Here is a 20,588-nt window from a genome sequence, read left to right on the forward strand (position 1 = left end):
AACAGAAGGTTTGTTTTTGTACTGACACTTTTACCATTATAAATATAACTCTTGCGAATAAAGTTCTTGCTGTTCTGAAATATAGAGAAAGTTAATGCAATGCTTTAGATTAATAAGAAATTAATGTAATTTTGTATGGGGTGTGAGCGGGATTAACTACTAATGATTTTTGGATACTGAAAAAGTCAACTGTTAACGGGATTTCAAATACTTGTTACACAAAATCTTGTTAACATTCAAATTTCTGGACGACGTGTAAAGCTATGTATATGGTTGTCCACATACGTTTTAATGGCATGTTGTGACTAGATATATAATAATAGCCAGTCTGCACAATACGATTACAAAAAAAGCAATGCAAAATTGCTATCCAAGCTGGACTTTGGGGTAACTTAGTAATTTGGGTCGGTTGCATCTTTGGACGGAATGGGTCGCACAGTACACATAATACACATTAATATACAATGCCGCCAAACATGTTAGGTCATCCTTGAACAATTTGCTATGTCTATCACTCATCCCACAGCACCTTGCAGTGCTTTGTTTTGCTGTCTACATGTGTATATCAAAATGTGCTAATGGACCATTTCCTTCGATCTAAATTCTTTCATCAGACACATGTATGTATGTATGTATGTATGTGTGTGTGTGTGTGTGTGTGTGTGTGCGTGCGTGCGTGCGTGCGTGCGTGCGTGGGTGGGTGGATGGATGGATGGATGGATGGATGGATGTATGTATGTATGTATGTATGTATGCATGTATGCATGTATGCATGTATGCATGTATGCATGCATGTATGCATGCATGTATGTATGTATGTATGTATGTATGAGTGCACCTGCGCATATACCTGTGATTGCTTGCTAGTGTACATGCATGTTTCATATCATTATCCATATCCATGCATGTTTTCATTTGCATGCTTTATCTTTCTCCTCCTGACTTCAGTCGATGTATGCAATCCCAACCCATGTCTAAACGGAGCCAATTGCACGGTTGATCCAGTTGACAGTACCGTATATGAATGTATATGCGCCGATGGGTACACAGGAACACTCTGCACAGAAGGTTGGTCTTCAAAACAAAATGGAGTCTACAAAAATGTTCTTCACGAAAGTTCATCATGCACATTTCTGTTCGATTAGCTCAACCTCTGTGTATTTCTGTGCTCACCTATTCTCTCACTATAGTTTGCACTTCATGAGATGTCGAAGTATCCCGGACGTATTTGTAAAGCATACTCTAGAATTTATGTTGAATGTTATCATTCATTCATTCATTCATTCATTCATTCATTCATTCATTCATTCATTCATTCATTCATTTTATGTATGTCTGTTTTTTTGTTTATATGATTTGAATTTTTCATTTTCAGTTGTCGAAGCTTGTGATGCTAATCCTTGTCTGAATGGTGCTACCTGTTTTCAGTCGCCCATTGACCCTAATGCTTTTTCCTGCGAATGCCCACCCACCCATCAGGGAATTTATTGCGAGAACGAAGTCGCAGGTTAGTGAACTCAAAAATTTAAAAAAAAATTACGTGAACCATACGGTAATGAATGTTAACTTTGGCAAGTTTGATAGAGAGAGTTTTGATAGTGAATATTGTGTTGTAAGCCAAGAGCAACAAATATACACACGACGGGTTTTACTTTAGCGCGGTCAATTTTCTACATTTAAATGACAAAGCTAGAATGGAGGTTAATCTAACATCATTCCACACAGGTAGAAACTGGAATTTAATTGAAATGATACCCTGTGAATTCACTATGTGTACTAAAATCTTGCATCTTAAACGGGATAAAATGCATTGGTTTCATTCACTTCCAATTATAAGTACGGAGTTGGCGTCAATCAGAACATAGGTACTAGGTTGAAGTGACGTATACGATTAGGGGGGTTCGTATTTCAGGAGTTTGATAATACCCATGCGTATAGTCTTGTGCAAGACTTCGGACTGTACTTCCGAAAGTTGCCGAGCTAAACCATCCGAAGGGTTGAATTTAGCAGTGCAGCAAAAGGCATAGTACCAGCTCGACCAGCCCGTCCTACACGAAAAAAAAACCCACGTGCACTTTAAACCTTTTAGTATTTTTCTTCGACATTAAACACAATTTTGTTTCACTTGAACCCTTGATTCTGACTTTTTACCTTTCTTTAACTATGTTTTGCCTTTCCCACTTCTTTATTATTTTACCTGTAGTAAACACAAGAATGTTGACTAAACCTCTTTCGTACATAACAAGTTCAAAAAATAACAATTTCGTTGGATTTTTTTTCTTCATTTGCGCGTTGTTATAACTCTCGTGAATATTATGTTTTTTTCTTTCTCTCTCCTTCCCTGTTTTTATTTGCTTGTCTACGCTTTAATAATCCTTTTTGTTCAACTCCCATTATAAATTTGATTTACCTTATTGTGTTTATATTAATTTGTTTTCCTGTCCACTTTCTGTGACGTGACTAACAGTTGACGCATGCTCATCAGCACCGTGTCAAAACCAAGGCACATGCTACTTACAGTATTTGGATCCTACCTTGTATGTATGTGGATGTCGGACAGGGTACTCGGGAATCAACTGTCAATCTGAAGGTAGCAAATGATGACTGAACAAACCGCTGTACAAAAGTCGCTTGATGTTGCTTGCTTTGTAGTATAGCTTGTAATACATGAGCTTCAGAGCTATCATTTACAGAGAGAAAAGTCACACAGGGCATAGAAGTATAGAAGTTTTCAATTTTGACAAAAAAATAGCAGGAAATTTCAAATTTGTAAAATACTATCGTCATATTGATAACGGGAAGCAATATTTCAATTCCAGTGGTTGAAATAAATTTCATACTCCGGTTAATTATCTGTACGTAGAGATTACCTCACTTCTTCGGCAAGTGTTTTACGGTTGATGTGGCAGGTATTTCGTAATATCATACACATTTTGTATTGTAATGCGTCTACAGTTCAAGGAATATCCTATTTATTATCGTTTGTTAATCGACGGTAAACGACAGAAAATGCCATTGTAAGGTAGATCTGGATACTCTCACACTTTTTCTCCACAGATTAAGGCAAACAAACAAAACTGTCATGATTTTCTGACATCACCAGATTTTATGGTGAATAATTTTGAAATACATATATTTGTGAAGGGTTGGGGTGGTGGGACTAAACACTGGAGGTCGTTATAATAAGAAGCTATATGACATAATATATTGTTAAATTGTGCTTCACTGAAACTGATATCAAATATTATCACCTCATAGTAGTAACTTATACCTTTTCTCCTTAAATGACACAGATAACGTGTGTGACTCTTCCCCATGTCAAAATAATGGGACATGTTACAGACCCTTCTCTCAGCTATCAACATATGTTTGCGTATGTTCAGACGGTTACATCGGGACGAACTGCGACGAAGGTAGCACGATTATCATTTGCCAGATAAAGTAATGCTTCCGCTAGCCGCATCAGCAAATCAGCGCTTACACTTTGATAGGCTACGCTCTTTTATTGGCCTGAAAACAATCATAGATAATTTACTACTAAAACAGTTGGTTAAAATGGCACTGATTATGATCATGAAGAACCTTTGCAATCTAGTATTGCGACTCTAATTTTGTGGTCTTTTTTGCCATACGGTATTATGCCATCGGAATTAAGCAAACCACGTGTTCTTACAATTCTGTACTCAACTTTTCCGCTCGCTGTTAAAGCTTATATATTGAATTATTCAACCAAATGCTTACATCGCTTAATACTTAACCGGTGACAGCAAATTTCCTAGCAAAGACGGTGGTGGGTAGAATATCACAGGGCACTCAGGCTTAGTTAGTTATATTTAAGAAAACGAACGAACGAACGAACAAACAAACAAAAATAAAATAAACAATACACAAATAAATGAATAAATACTGGCAAGCATCAACAAGTAATGTACAGGTCATTATCAACGACAAGAATTCCAATATGTTTCCAATATGCGGAATACTCACAATGGTATGTACGATTGTGGCCATTTCGCTTATAGGAAAAAATGTCGTAATTCTTGTTTTTGAAAGTGATTTGTAATTACTCTCTTGTTGATGCTTGTCATTATTTATTTATTTATTTATTTATTTATTTATTGTTTGCTGGATTATTTATGTATCTATTTACTTTGTTTGTTTTCGTAAGCATGACTAACTAAGCCTGAGTGCCCGTGGTAGAGTATGGCATTTGTCGCTTAAACTTTGTATTGAAATTGTCAGCATTTGTATATGTTGTTAATTTGTATTAATGGATTTCGTGACTTTTTTCCTCAACCTTTCTCGTAATGTTTGTTTGCTGAACTTTTCCTACCCCCCTTTATTTTCTTGACAGCGGACGCATGCGCAAGTAGCCCATGTATAAAATGGCAGGATCTGTCTTGTCCGCGATGGAGGCATATAGATACGCTGCTGTCATGTCGGGTTCACGGGGACAAATTGTGACACCACATGTACAGGCAGTCATACCAGTCGCTTTTCATGGTTTTTAAAATGAAATTAGTATACTGTAGGGAAAGACCAAACGTCTTGAACTCGCATAGTGATCATGTCACGATGTTAATGTAAACATTTCTCTGTACCTCTTGGTTATACAAGACTCCAATCGAATCTTCAAATTTTGAAATGAAACCATTTTCATTTCGACACTTCCTGTTTACGCCTGTTTAGAAATGAGCAATTAGTCACCCTGTATTGACTTGAAAAAACACAACGTATATCGCAATAATTGCTTTTTCGTGTTAAAGCGCAGACCACCAACCACCGCTCTGGTGGGCTTAGGTCAGTGTAAGTGTTTTAAAAACAAATCTCTTGACCAAAACTTGATTTCATGATAGGAATAAGAATTACAAAATATCCGAAATAATATGATAGTTGGAAATGTTGGTAACAACATTAACATGTCAACGAATGTTTAGTCCTATGTGATCGATGAGGGCGCACAGTACAAGGATATGCGAGTATAATTATGCAGTAGATATTGGTATATACAAAACAAACCAAATTCTAGCTATTCCTGTGCGTTGCACAGTTTGTGTCACACATCTCCTTCAATCTATTTCCTTTACTAGTTAACCATTGCACACCAAATCCGTGTTTGAATGGAGGGGAATGTTATACTGGAGCTAAGGAGACACCCCCATATATTTGTTTTTGTACACCAGGCTTTGGGGGCACACACTGTGAAACTGATACGACAGGTAGACACTTTCGAATCCGAAATTAGCGTGATTGATAAGCTTTTGCCAGAAAGGCCAGGCTTTCGCTATCCACCACATCAATCAACACGCTTAAATGTAACTTGTAATTTAAGCTCTTCCTTTAGCTCAACTTAATATTAGAACATACTAGTAGATAGTTACAAATGTATTCCACGAGTACGCAAAGCAATGCGCTGTAATGGTGTGGCTTTATCGACTGATTATAATGATAAAGCGTTTGCATACAAAAAAGTTGCAACTCTAATCTTGTTGTTTCATCATCTACATTATGGGCCTAACAGTCATTTAAAACACAAATTAGGAGGACGCCCATATCATACTAAGTGAGCTTGGTGAACTCAATCTAACTGTTAATATCTAAAGAAAGTAATCTACTTACTGTGTCTGTTTTAAACTATTTCTCATACTGTACGCATTACATCTACTTGCTATTCGTTGAATGGGTTAACTGGTGGCTGCATAATTCCAAAACAAACTTGGTAAATGGTGAAATATGACATATGTGTGACTTACCTTTCTTGAAATATTCAAGTATGAATTGTGTTTCCTGTGCATTTGTATCTTACTTTGTTTAACGACTTTTATTTACTTCATTCTACCATTGTTGTAATGTTTGTTGTCTGAACTTTTTCTTTAAACCGTAATCTCCTCCTGTTTGTTCTCCCATTTCGTTTCTTGACAGTGAACGCATGCGCAAGTAATCCGTGTATAAATGGCGGGACTTGTTTAGTCGCACATCAAAACACGATATCTTATATCTGCTCCTGTACCGATGGGTTCACGGGGACAAATTGTGACGTAACAGGTAGTCACATTAGTCGCTCTTAGCAGATTTCTAATTCAAATTCGTACACTACAGGAAAGACCTAACACCTTTAATTCACATACAGCGGCCATGTTACAACTTCAGTATAGAATGATATGTACTGGCAATAAAACAGTTCTCTACATCTAGTTTACATTCAACTTCAATCGAATCTTCAAATTTGAAGTACCTTATTTGGAATTATTTCCATTTCGGACCAGCATTTCCTGTTTAGAAGCATTGGTCACTGTGCATTGACAGTAGTAAAAAGGTTATACGACCTGTATGGGAATAACGGTCTTTCTTGAAACTGAAATGTCTTTGCATTTGCAAAGTGACAAATTGTAATGTCATGTCAGTGTGCTAGGACTCATTTTCCATTTGAAATAATGTTACATTTAGCGTTTACGATGAATGTTATCGATACTTCAATTCTCTTCTGACATTTCCAACTCTCACTATGTCTTCCTTGTTTTTATGATAAAACATCGAGTCAAGTAATATGTAAAGACGATAATGAAGTTGGATAACACCAAATCACCAACTTTCATTTTCAGCTACGTGTTTATGTCCTCGAGCTCCATGTACACGTTACCCTGTTTGTAGTCACACATCTCATACACTCTCTTTCCTTTACTAGTTGATCCATGCACACCAAATCCGTGTTTGAATGGAGGTGATTGTAATGCTACCTTTGGGGATATATCGTCATATAGTTGTGTTTGTACATCAGGCTTTGAAGGCACACACTGTGAAAATGATACGACAGGTAGACGCTTTCGAATCCGAAATTAGCATGATAAGCTTTTGCCAGAAAAGCCAGGCTATCGCTATCCACCACATCAACCAATACGCTTTAAATGCAACATGTAATTAGCTCAATTAGAACGTACAGGTAGATCATTACAAATGTAATTCACGAGTACGCGAAGCAATGCGCTGTAATGGTGTGGCTTTATGGACTGATTATAATGATAAAGCATTTGCATACAAAAAAGTCGAACAATTTTGTTGTCTCATCATCTACATTATGTTGTGTTAAATGAGTCTAACAATCGTTTAAAACACAAATTAGTGGGACGCCCATATCATACTAAGTGAGCTTGGCGAACTCAATCTAACTGTTAATATCTACAAAAAGTAATCTACTTACTGTGTCTGTTTTAAACTATTTCCCATACTGTACGCATTACATCTACTTGCTATTCGTTGAATTGGTTAACTGGTGGCTGCATAATTTCAAAACAAATTTGGTAAATGGTGAAATATGACACTTGTGTGACTTAGCTTTTTTGAAACATTCAAGTATAAATTGTGTTTCCTGTGTATTTGTATCTTACTTTGTTTAACGTCTTTCATTCTACCATTGTTGTAATGTGTGTTGTCTGAACTTTTTCTTTAAACCGTAATCTCCTCCTGTTTGTTCTCCCATTTCGTTTCTTGACAGTGAACGCATGTGCAAGTAATCCGTGTATAAATGGCGGGACTTGTTTAGTCGCACATCAAAACACGATACCTTATATCTGCTCCTGTGCTGATGGGTTCACGGGGACAAATTGTGACGTAACAGGTAGTCACAGTAGTCGCTCTTAGCAGATTTCTAATTCAAATTCGTACACTGCAGGAATGACCTGACACCTTTAATTCACATACAGCGGCCATGTTACAACTTCAGTATAGAAGGATATGTAATGGCAATAAAACAGTTCTCTACATCGAATTATACATTCAACTTCAATCGAATCTTCAAATTTTAAGTACCATATTCGGAAACCATTTCCATTTCGGACCTGCATTTCCTGTTTAGAAGCTTTAGTCACTCTGCATTGACCGCAGTAAAAGAGTTATACGACCTGTTTTTTTATGATAAAACACAGAGTCAAATAATATGTAACGACGATAATGAAGTTGGACAACACCAAATCACCAACTTTCGTGTTCAGCTATGTGTTTATGTCCTCGAGCTCCATGTACACATGTTACCCTGTTTGTAGTCACACATCTCCTTCACTCTCTTTCCTTTACTAGTTGATCCATGCACACCAAATCCGTGTTTGAATGGAGGGGAATGTAATGCTACCTTTGGGGATATATCGTCATATACTTGTGTTTGTACATCAGGCTTTGAAGGCACACACTGTGAAAATGGTACGACAGGTAGATGCTTTCGAATCCGAAATTAGCGTGATAAGCTTTTGCCAGAAAAGCCAGGCTATCGCTATCCACCACATCAACCAATACGCTTTAAATGCACTTTGTAATTTAAGATCTTCCAATAGCTCAAATTAATTAGAACATACTAGTAGATAATTACAAATGTAATCCACGAGTACGCAAAGCAATGCGCTGTAATGGTGTCGCTTTATCGACTCATTATGATAAAGCGTTTGCATACAAAAAAGTCGCAACTCTAATCTTGTCGTTTCATCGTCTACATTATGGGCCTAACAGTCATTTAAAACACAAATTAGGAGGACGCCCATATCATACTGAGTGAGCTTGGTGAACTCAATCTAACTGTTAATATCTATAGAAAGTAATCTACTTACTGTGTCTGTTTTAAACTATTTCTCATACTGTACGCATTACATCTACTTGCTATTCGTTGAATGGGTTAACTGGTGGCTGCATAATTCCAAAACAAACTTGGGAAATGGTGAAATATGACACTTGTGTGACTTAGCTTTTTTGAAACATTCAAGTATAAATTGTGTTTCCTGTGTATTTGTATCTTACTTTGTTTAACGTCTTTCATTCTACCATTGTTGTAATGTTTGTTGTCTGAACTTTTTCTTTAAACCGTAATCTCCTCCTGTTTGTTCTCCCATTTCGTTTCTTGACAGTGAACGCATGCGCAAGTAATCCGTGTATAAATGGCGGGACTTGTTTCGTCGCACATCAAAACACGATACCTTATATCTGCTTCTGTACTGATGGGTTCACGGGGACAAATTGTGACGTAACAGGTAGTCACATTAGTCGCTCTTAGCAGATTTCTAATTCAAATTCGTACACTACAGGAAAGACCTAACACCTTTAATTCACATACAGCGGCCATATTACAACTTCAGTATAGAATGATATGTACTGGCAATAAAACAGTTCTCTACATCTAGTTTACATTCAACTTCAAACGAATCTTCAAATTTGAAGTACCTTATTTGGAATTATTTCCATTTCGGACCAGCATTTCCTGTTTAGAAGCATTGGTCACTGTGCATTGGCAGTAGTAAAAAGGTTATACGACCTGTATGGGAATAACGTTCTTTCTTGAAACTGAAATGTCTTTGCATAAATTTGCAAAGTGACAAATTGTAATGTCATGTCAGTGTGCAAGGACTCATTTCCCATTTGAAATAATGTTACATTTAGCGTTTACGATGAATGTTATCAACACTTCAATTCTCTACTGACATTTCCCACTCTCATTATGTCTTCCTTGTTTTTATGATAAAACATCGAGTCAAGTAATATGTAAGGACGATAATGAAGCTGCACAACACCAAATCACCAATTTTCATTTTCAGCTACGTGTTTATGTCCTCGAGCTCCATGTACACGTGTTACACTGTTTGTAGTCACACATCTCCTACACTCTCTTTCCTTTACTAGTTGATCCATGCACACCAAATCCGTGTTTGAATGGAGGTGATTGTAATGCTACTTTTGGGGATATATCGTCATATAGTTGTGTTTGTACATCAGGCTTTGAAGGCACACACTGTGAAAATGATACGACAGGTAGACGCTTTCGAATCCGAAATTAGCATGATAAGCTTTTGCCAGAAAAGCCAGGCTATCGCTATCCACATCAACCAATACGCTTTAAATGCAACATGTAATTAGCTCAATTAGAACGTACAGGTAGATCATTACAAATGTAATTCACGAGTACGCGAAGCAATGCTCTGTAATGGTGTGGCTTTATGGACTGATTATAATGATAAAGCATTTGCATACAAAAAAGTCGAACAATTTTGTTGTCTCATCATCTACATTATGTTGTGTTAAATGAGCCTAACAATCGTTTAAAACACAAATTAGTGGGACGCCCATATCATACTAAGTGAGCTTGGCGAACTCAATCTAACTGTTAATATCTATAGAAAGTAATCTACTTACTGTGTCTGGTTTAAACTATTTCCCATACTGTACGCATTACATCTACTTGCTATTCGTTGAATGGGTTAACTGGTGGCTGCATAATTTCAAAACTACTTTGGTAAATGGTGAAATATGACACTTGTGTGACTTACCTTTCTTGAAACATTCAAGTATAAATTGTGTTTCCTGTGTATTTGTATCTTACTTTGTTTAACGTCTTTCATTCTACCATTGTTGTAATGTGTGTTGTCTGAACTTTTTCTTTAAACCGTAATCTCCTCCTGTTTGTTCTCCCATTTCGTTTCTTGACAGTGAACGCATGCGCAAGTAATCCGTGTATAAATGGTGGGACTTGTTTCGTCGCACATCAAAACACGATACCTTATATCTGCTTCTGTACTGATGGGTTCACGGGGACAAATTGTGACGTAACAGGTAGTCACATTAGTCGCTCTTATAGCAGATTTCTAATTCAAATTCGTACACTGCAGGAAAGACCTAACACCTTTAATTCAAATACAGCGGCCATGTTACATCTTCAGTATAGAAGGATATGTAATGGCAATAAAACAGTTCTCTACATCGAATTATACATTCAACTTCAATCGAATCTTCAAATTTTAAGTACCATATTCGGAAACCATTTCGATACCGTACCAGCATTTACTGTTTAGAAGCTTTAGTCACTTTGCATTGACCGCAGTAAAAGAGTTATACGACCTGTTTTTTATGATAAAACACAGAGTCAAATAATATGTAACGACGATAATGAAGTTGGATAACACCCAATCACCAACTTTCGTGTTCAGCTATGTGTTTATGTCCTCGAGCTCCGTGTACTCGTGTTACACTGTTTGTAGTCACACATCTCCTTCACTCTCTTTCCTTTACTAGTTGATCCATGCACACCAAATCCGTGTTTGAATGGAGGGGAATGTAATGCTACCTTTGGGGATATATCGTCATATACTTGTGTTTGTACATCAGGCTTTGAAGGCACACACTGTGAAAATGATACGACAGGTAGATGCTTTCGAATCCAATTTGGGTGATAAGCTTTTGCCAGAAAAGCCAGGCTATCGCTATCCACCACATCAAGCAATACGCTTTAAATGCACTTTGTAATCTAAGATCTTCCATTAGCTCAAATTAATCAGAACATACTCGTAAATAATTACAAATGTAATCCACGAGTACGCAAAGCAATGCGCTGTAATGGTATGGCTTTATCGACTGATTATGATAAAGCGTTTGCATACAAAAAAGTCGCAACTCTAATCTTGTTGTTTCATCTTCTACATTATGGGCCTAACAGTCGTTTAAAACACAAATTAGGGGGACGCCCATGTCATACTGAGTGAGCTTGGCGAACTCAATCTAACTGTTCATATCTATAGAAAGTAATCTACTTACTGTGTCTGTTTTAAACTATTTCCCATACTGTACGCATTACATCTACTTGCTATTCGTTGAATTGGTTAACTGGTGGCTGCATAATTTGAAAACTACTTTGGTAAATGGTGAAATATGACACTTGTGTGACTTACCTTTTTTGAAACATTCAAGTATAAATTGCGTTTCCTGTGCATTTGTATCTTACTTTGTTTAACGACTTTTATTTATTTCATTCTACCATTGTTGTAATGTTTGATGTCTGAACTTTTTCTTTAAACCGTAATCTCCTCCTGTTTGTTCTCCCATTTCGTTTCTTGACAGTGAACGCATGCACAAGTAATCCGTGTATAAATGGCGGGACTTGTTTAGTCGCACATCAAAACACGATATCTTATGTCTGCTCCTGTACTGATGGGTTCACGGGGACAAATTGTGACGTAACAGGTAGTCACATTAGTCGCTATTAGTAGATTTCTAATTCAAATTCTTACACTGCAGGAATGACCTAACACCTTTAATTCAAATACAGCGGCCATGTTACAACTTCAGTATAGAGAATGATATGTACTGGCAATAAAACAGTTCTCTACATCTAGTTTACATTCAACTTCAAACGAATCTTCAAATTTTAAGTACCATATTCGGAAACCATTTCCATACCATACTTGCACTTCCTGTTTATAAACATTGGTCACTGTGCATTGACAGTAGTAAAAAGGTTATACGACCTGTGTCGGAACAACGTTCTTTCTTGAAACTGAAATGTCTTTGCATTTGCAAAGTGACAAACTGTAATGTCATGTCAGTGTGCTAGGACTCATTTTCCATTTGAAATAATGTTACATTTAGCGTTTACGACGAATGTTATCGATACTTCAATTCTCTTCTGACATTTCTCACTCTCACTATGTCTTCCTTGTTTTTATGATAAAGCATCGAGTCAAGTAATATGTAAAGACAATGAAGCTGCACAACACCAAATCACCAATTTTCATTTTCAGCTACGGATTGTGCATGGATTTGGTGTTGTAATTTAAGCGCTTCCATTAGCTCAAATTAATATTAGAACGTACTAGTAAATAATTATAAATGTAATCCACGAGTACTCGAAGCAATGCGCTGTAATGGTGTGGCTTATCGACTGATTATGATAAAGCGTTTGCATACAAAAAAGTTGCAACTCTAATCTTGTTGTTTCATCATCGACATTATGGGCCTAACAGTCGTTTAAAACACAAATTAGGGGGACGCCCATGTCATACTGAGTGAGCTTGGTGAACTCAATCTAACTGTTAATATCTAAAGAAAGTAATCTACTTACTGTGTCTGGTTTAAACTATTTCCCATACTGTACGCATTACTTCTACTTGCTATTCGTTGAATGGGTTAACTGGTGGCTGCATAATTTAAAAACTAATTTGGTAAATGGTGAAATATGACACTTGTGTGACTTAACTTTTTTGAAACATTCAAGTATAAATTGTGTTTCCTGTGTATTTGTATCTTACTTTGTTTAACGTCTTTCATTCTACCATTGTTGTAATGTGTGTTGTCTGAACTTTTTCTTTAAACCGTAATCTCCTCCTGTTTGTTCTCCCATTTCGTTTCTTGACAGTGAACGCATGCGCAAGTAATCCGTGTATAAATGGCGGGACTTGTTTAGTCGCACATCAAAACACGATATCTTATATCTGCTCCTGTACTGATGGGTTCACGGGGACAAATTGTGACGTAACAGGTAGTCACATTAGTCGCTCTTAGTAGATTTCTAGTTCTGCTTATGCCCGTTTACAAATGAGTAATTAGTCACCGTGTATTGACTGTTGAAAAAAACACAACGTATATCGCAATAATTGCTTTTTCGTGTTAGCGCGCAGTCCACCCACCAACCACCACTCTGGTTGGCTGAGGTCAGTACAGTGTAAGTGTTTTAAAGACAAATCTTTTGACCAAAACTTGATTTCATAAGAATTACAAAATATCCGAAATAATATGATAGTTGGAAATGTTGGTAACAACATTAACATGTCAACGAATGTTTAGTCCTATGTGATCGATGAGGGCGCACAGTACAAGGATATGCGAGTCGAGTATAATTATGCAGTAGATATTGGTATATACAAAACAAACCAAATTCTAGCTATTCCTGTGCGTTGCACTGTTTGTGTCACATATCTCCTTCACTCTATTTCCTTTACTAGTTGACCATTGCACACCAAATCCGTGTTTGAATGGAGGGGAATGTTATACTGGCGCTCAGGAGACACCCCCATATATGTGTGTTTGTACACCAGGCTTTGAGGGCACACAGTGTGAAAATGATACGACAGGTAGACGCTTTCGAATCCGAAATTAGCGTGATAAGCTTTTGCCAGAAAGACCAGGCTTTCGCTATCCACCACATCAACCAACACGCTTAAATGTACCTTGTAATTTACTAGTAAGCTCTTCCATTAGCTCAACTTAATATTAGAACGTACTAGTAGATAGTTACAAATGTATTCCACGAGTACGCAAAGCAATGCGCTGTAATGGTGTGGCTTTATCGACTCATTATAATGAAAAACATGTTTGCATATTATCCGCTTTACGCATAAAGCACAAAAGTGGCAACTCCTCATTTTGTTGTCTCATCATCTACATTATGTAGTGTTAAATGAGCCTAACAATCGTTTAAAACACAAATTAGGAGGACGCCCATATCATACTAAGTGAGCTTGGCGAATTCAATCTAACTGTTAATACCTATAGAAAGTAATCTACTTACTGTGTCTGTTTTAAACTATTTCTCATACTGTACGCATTACATCTACTTGCTATTCGTTGAATGGGTTAACTGGTGGCTGCATAATTTCAAAACAAATTTGGTAATGGTGAAATATGACATTTGTGTGACATACTCTCTTGAAATAATCATGTATAAATTGTGTTTTGTCTGCATTTGTATCTTACTTTGTTTAACGACTTTTATTTACTTCATTCTACCATTGTTGTAGTGTTTGTTGTCTGAACTTTTTCTTTAAACCGTAATCTCCTCCTGTTTGTTCTCCCATTTCGTTTCTTGACAGTGAACGCATGCGCAAGTAATCCGTGTATAAATGGCGGGACTTGTTTAGTCGCACATCAAAACACGATATCTTATATCTGCTCCTGTACTGATGGGTTCACGGGGACAAATTGTGACGTAACAGGTAGTCACATTAGTCGCTCTTAGTAGATTTCTAATTCAAATTCGTACAGTGCAGGAAAGACCTAACACCTTTAATTCAAATACAGCGGCCATGTTACAACTTCAGTATAGAATGATATGTACTGGCAATGAAACAGTTCTCTGCATCTCTTCGTTACATTCAACTTCAATCGAATCTTCAAATTTGAAGTAACTTATTGGAAGTCATTTCCATTTCGGATCTGTATTTCCTGTTTAGAAGCATTGGTCACAGTGAATTGATAGTAGTAAAAAGGTTATACGACTTGTGTGGGAACAACTTTCTTTCTTGAAATTGAAATGTTTTTGCATTTGCAAAGTAATAAACTGTAATGTCATTTCAGTGTGCTAGGACTCATTTTCCATTTTAAATAATGTTACATTGACATTTCCCACTCTCACTATGTCTTCCTTGTTTTATGAGAAAACATCGAGTCAAGTAATATGTAAAGACAATGAGGCTGCACAACACCAAATCACCAATTTTCATTTTCAGCTACGTGTTTATTGTCCTCGAGCTCCATGTACACATGTTACACTGTTTGTAGTCACACATCTCCTACACTCTCTTTCCTTTACTAGTTGAGCCATGCACACCAAATCCGTGTTTGAATGGAGGGGATTGTTATGCTTCCTTTGCGGGTCCATCGTCATATATTTGTGATTGTGCATCGGGGTATGAAGGCACAAATTGTGAAAATGAAGTGACAGGTATACCAACCTAACAACAAATATCTAGAATCAACATACTCGTAACATTAATGCGCATGCGCACGTTACTTTTCACCTTTTATTGGCGACCACTTCACCGTACAACAACAAAAACAACTAACTGTTTTATTTTCGCTTGAAATTTTCAATGAAACTATGGTACGAAACCTACAAAAAAGCCACAAAAACATTCTTAGAATGCAAATCCACTGACAAAAAGTTACACTGAGATCTCGATCATTATGCTTCTAAAAATGTTTCACAAACGTGAAATATTTTAAAAGCACAAAATGGCGGTGAAGTTATGTTCATATAGAAATAAAAGTAATGAATGCAATATTTGGTAACACTCTATTAAAAACCCCTCTTTAATTTTAGCACAGAAGTAACAGTAACTTACTTAGTATACCATTCACTGTTCTGTTTTAATAAATTATCTTACTGACTTAACATTGAAATAGTAAGATTGTAGTATACTCTATCAAAAATAGAGTATACTACAATCTTACTATTTCAACTATCTTTCCGTGCTAAAACACCCAATAACATACATTGTGTGGATACATGGGGTCAAAGGTGAAAGTTCAAACATCTGATACTAACGAACCTCTCTTTGTGTGTAATAAAAACCTTAAAGTTTCCTTTCATACCCATAAACAGAGAACAAATGTAACATATGGATACCTATACATAATCAGAAAACATCTTTATTTGCATATCACATATTATTTTTTCAAATTAATGTATTTATTTTGGATATTTATTTCTTTTCATTGCTATATTTGTAAATTGAGTTGCTACTTTTTCTTTCACCTTCTCATCCATTTCCGCAACAGAAGACGCATGCGACCCCAATCCTTGTCAGAACGGCGGAGTTTGTTTAAAGAATTTCGGAGACCCTGCAGCCTACACATGTGACTGTCCAGCGGGATACATTGGGGCAAACTGTCAATTAAGTGAAGGTAGCACCCTTGTTGTGTATAATGTCTATCGAGTGAAACGCATGCGCACTGAATACTAATAGCACACATGGCACACTTAAACTTTTCCTAGTTTTGCATGTTACATTATTACATAGCATAAGTTTGCTGTTCTCACAAAACGTGACTTACACGATGACGTTTTTCACAAACTCTTTCTTACAGCTGTTGATGTTAACTAATTATAACTTCTCTACGCGGTTGCTAATTCTGTTTTTCCAGGCGTAGCAGCAGCAGCAACAACAAGATGTTGAAATATTTACTAATGCTCTCTCGCTATTCGGCCAAATAAAAAAAAATGATGTGTTTCCGATATTACCCAACCGAACCTAATTTTAAGCCTCCGACCCTAAACATTATATTTATTTTTAAACATTTAAAACAAAAAGATAAGAATTTCTTTATCTTCTTGACCTTCATGGACGTCTGTTTTCTTTCCCTAGCGATAGCTGTACACATTTCATCAAACTATCACAGAATTCTGACCAACATTTTGTTTGCTTTGGGGTTAAGCAATGTTTTTTCAGAAACAAAAAAATTTAAAAAGATAAAGCAAAATGAAATAAATTCCCGACCTACCTACTATCTGAGGCAGTGTTATCGGAAAGACACAATTTTTTCGCCTTATAAATCATTCCCACTCTCGTACCTCAGACCGGGAAATGCATCATTATGCTCTTGATTACAGTGACTCACTAATATCTAATAACCCTGCCAAGAACATAAAAATGCACCTTGGATGATTTCAGATTATATACCTGTAAATCATGTCCTATATTTTTGATACTACCATAACAATACTAAACGGAATGCTACTCAAGAAAATAAAGGTATTTTCACAAACTTTGGGTTCTGGAGAGTCACCTTATGATTTGTCACATCACATTACTTTCGTTCGGTTGCCAAAAAAACCCAATCTCCTTTTAACCTTTTGTTTTTCAATGGAACAACATTGCCTCATGGGTTTCAGAAAAAATGAATATTTATTAGATGCACATTGAATATTCATAACTATTTACTTGAAGGAAATAGGTCTTAGGAGTCATGAATATTCAACAGGCATCTAATAAATATCCACGTCTGGTAAGATCAACCAGGCAATGTGTAGCACTGAAAAGAACACTAGGGATGAAAAACAGCTTCAATTCGGTGTTTCCTGGCAACCGATCGAAAATTATGTGATATGAAATGAATCTTCAGAACCCATTAAAAGTTTATGAAAATACCCATGGAGTGGCGTTCCCCTTACATATAAACCTCGCCTAACTTATATTTAAGGATTAAATTATCATTGTAACGCACAGTGTCATCATTGCTACAGATAGGATTCCATCCAACTGTATGCAGTGTTGCATTATATAAATTGCACTCTCTGATTTATTTGATGCTACCTGCTTGTGTGCTATTTGTGTGTATATAACTTTATGTTGAGATTAACGCCCTGCCATTGTGATTTTCATAACGCACGGTGCTAACTCCTCTAACGTCTACCGTGATGCTTTTACGTATGTAACCCTTGTTAGCCATATTGATATAAAGAGACACTCTCCATTGCTTACTATGCACAAATGAAGAAAGTCGTGAACTGCACTGCTGTGTTTGCAGCACGATAATATCATTACTGTACGTACGGAGAATATGTACAACCATTCTCACTGCACTGTTACAAATCATGAATGTCTCGATTTCGCTACATAAATTAATCTGATAAAGTTTTAAGGGTTGATAAGAATTATGCACTTTGTTGACTAAAACGTCCTAACTTGGTAGCAGATAAATTTAGCGGAGGTTGTCTGCAAATGCAAGAAAGTAGTTGATAAGACTGTACGGTTGAATTATGACGGTACACTGAGTAAGGTTGTAAATTTATACCCCAGAGAACAACACAATGAAAGTTCAATTAACAATCACGCTATAGTTTGAAATATGATGTTAATTTTGACTGCCCCCCCCTTCATAAGTTCATCTCATAATAGGGTCAAAATTTATCGTAACCGACGAAAGTAAAAACTAAATTCCAAAGAAAGGAGAATGTCTTTTCATGAATGATGCTACATGCATGTCATTGCTGTATTTAAACTGTTATTGCTATTCCTGTTTTTTGGCATTGTAGTTCCTGCATGTGATTCAAACCCCTGTCAGAATGGTGCTACGTGTGCCGATACAACTGGCGGATATTACAATTGTACTTGTGCTGCAGGCTATACCGGACTAAAATGTGAAAACGAAATCATTGGTGGGTGTAAACGTTGACGCAAATATATAGTGGAGTAAACATACAACACCCAGGCTGTCATATTTACATTTAAACTGTGCTGTACTCCTAATTAGGGAGTAAACACGAACTGTGATGAGGGCAACAATATTTTTTTTTCATGACTCAGTCGACCATGGTATTTTTCCCCCACACGAACATAGATATAGCCTGAGGAAAAGTAATTTAAATCGAATTCTCCTGCAGTACGAGTGTAACAACACAGAGCAGAAGGGGTGATAGATTCGGGAGATTTCCATAACTAGCAGACCAAATATACCCACCACCTGAATGTCTGAAGATGAGAGAAACTAACGAAAAATCAGAAGCGTTCTCCTTACTATTGCACAATTTGTGTGTTCACTGATACCACACTGAATATTTCCAACATTTCACTTGATGACGACCTGAGAGGTGAAAGGTCAAAGCAATTAAATGTATGCTACTAATGTACAATTTAATATGCATAAATGTATGTTTCAGCCAATCAAATTACATTTATTTGCGTAAACATTTAGCCTCTGTGCGTGTCACGAAAATATAGGAAAATCAAGCAGGTGCATTCTAGCCCATTTTAAAGACAAAATGTTTTATTTACTCTGCAGTTGACGAGTTGGTATGTAAATGTTCAGCGCCGGCTTGTTCAGCTGAACAAGAAACCTGTTTTGCTGACGGGAGTTGCTACACAACATCAACCGGAGGAACTGGTAACTCGACAGTGTATGGGTGTATGAGTTCACCGCAGGCAGCTATTTTCTGCAGTGATGAGTACCCGGTGAGTTATTTGGAGTTTCCGATTTTACTTCTAAATACCGCAAGAGGGCACGCTTTTGCCCGACAGAAGAGTTGCCGTAAAGAGGAAAGTGTTTTACGACGATGAATACCAACAGCGTTTTCAATTATTGTTGTTTGAAAATCTGTCCTTTTTTGTTGTCTTCCTTCAAGACGTATAATTGTAATAGTAGCCCTGACGGACAAGAGTTAAAATGCAGCATTTTCTCTCTTAATATTTTGATTACTAAAATCTCTGTCTTTTCACCGGTTTTTGGGTTTAACGTATGAACTGCACCATCTTTATCCTTATTGTACGATTTCATTTTTTTGCTTGGAAACATTTCGTTTATTTAACTTAACCGCTTTGCATTTTGCGCGGCATGTTATGCTAGCTCTTCTATCAATATCGCTGCGCCTACACAGTTAAATTGAATTAACTCTCACACCACTAACAATACAGTCTGTTCGTTAGTCTGAGATTAAACTAACGTCATTCCAAGGCACTCTCCCCCAAAACTTCAGGAAGGGTTTTGGGTCTTACAACACAACTAGTAAATGGGGTATCACGCAAATAAAGAAACGTTTTCACAAATTATCCTTTCGAACTGTTAGAATAACCAGAGTTATATTGATAAACTGATAACAAAGCAAAATTATCTATCATAGATTTCTTGTTTTTAAATATATTTTTTGTATTTTCTTTCAGAGTTTTGTTTGTTGCTACACGGACAACTGCAATGCTGATCTTACAGCACCAACCACTGTTGCTGTCACGACTGGTTTGCCGTTCTTCACAACGGCTGCTCCCATTTCAACCGAAGCACCGGTTCCTACAACTGCAGCGTTGACAACTCCAGGATTTAAATGTAAGATTTTATACAGATTATTATTATTATTTCATTAAATGATAAAACAAATATTTTTTGAATTTCAATGAACATTATCATGTATTATTAAAACTTGAAACATCTTCCTTCGATTATGTATCGGTTGCGTAAAACTTCAGACTGACTGCTCCTACAAGTCTCAGCTTCATTACCGTGTCGATAGTGAAGTGTCCAACTCATGAGATCACTCGGGCAAACGTCACAGCGCAAACAACGCCCCCCATAAACAG

At 36.7% G+C, this 20,588-nt stretch overlaps 1 protein-coding gene across 1 annotated transcript in view; it reads left to right on the plus strand.

The window, feature by feature from the left end:
- Positions 1 to 20,375, plus strand: part of LOC144435340 (uncharacterized) — a 38,704-nt gene extending 18,329 nt beyond the window's left edge. The window contains exons 5-11 of the mRNA XM_078123936.1: positions 1,376 to 1,507; positions 3,294 to 3,413; positions 15,335 to 15,463; positions 16,300 to 16,425; positions 18,557 to 18,679; positions 19,303 to 19,472; positions 20,178 to 20,375. Of these exons, the coding sequence (XP_077980062.1) occupies positions 1,376 to 1,507; positions 3,294 to 3,413; positions 15,335 to 15,463; positions 16,300 to 16,425; positions 18,557 to 18,679; positions 19,303 to 19,472; positions 20,178 to 20,375 (998 nt within the window). The remainder of the gene's footprint in view (positions 1 to 1,375; positions 1,508 to 3,293; positions 3,414 to 15,334; positions 15,464 to 16,299; positions 16,426 to 18,556; positions 18,680 to 19,302; positions 19,473 to 20,177) is intronic.
- Positions 20,376 to 20,588: the final 213 nt, after the last annotated feature.

The sequence above is a fragment of the Glandiceps talaboti genome, chromosome 5, assembly GCF_964340395.1.
Source record: "Glandiceps talaboti chromosome 5, keGlaTala1.1, whole genome shotgun sequence".
NCBI lineage: Eukaryota > Metazoa > Hemichordata > Enteropneusta > Spengelidae > Glandiceps > Glandiceps talaboti.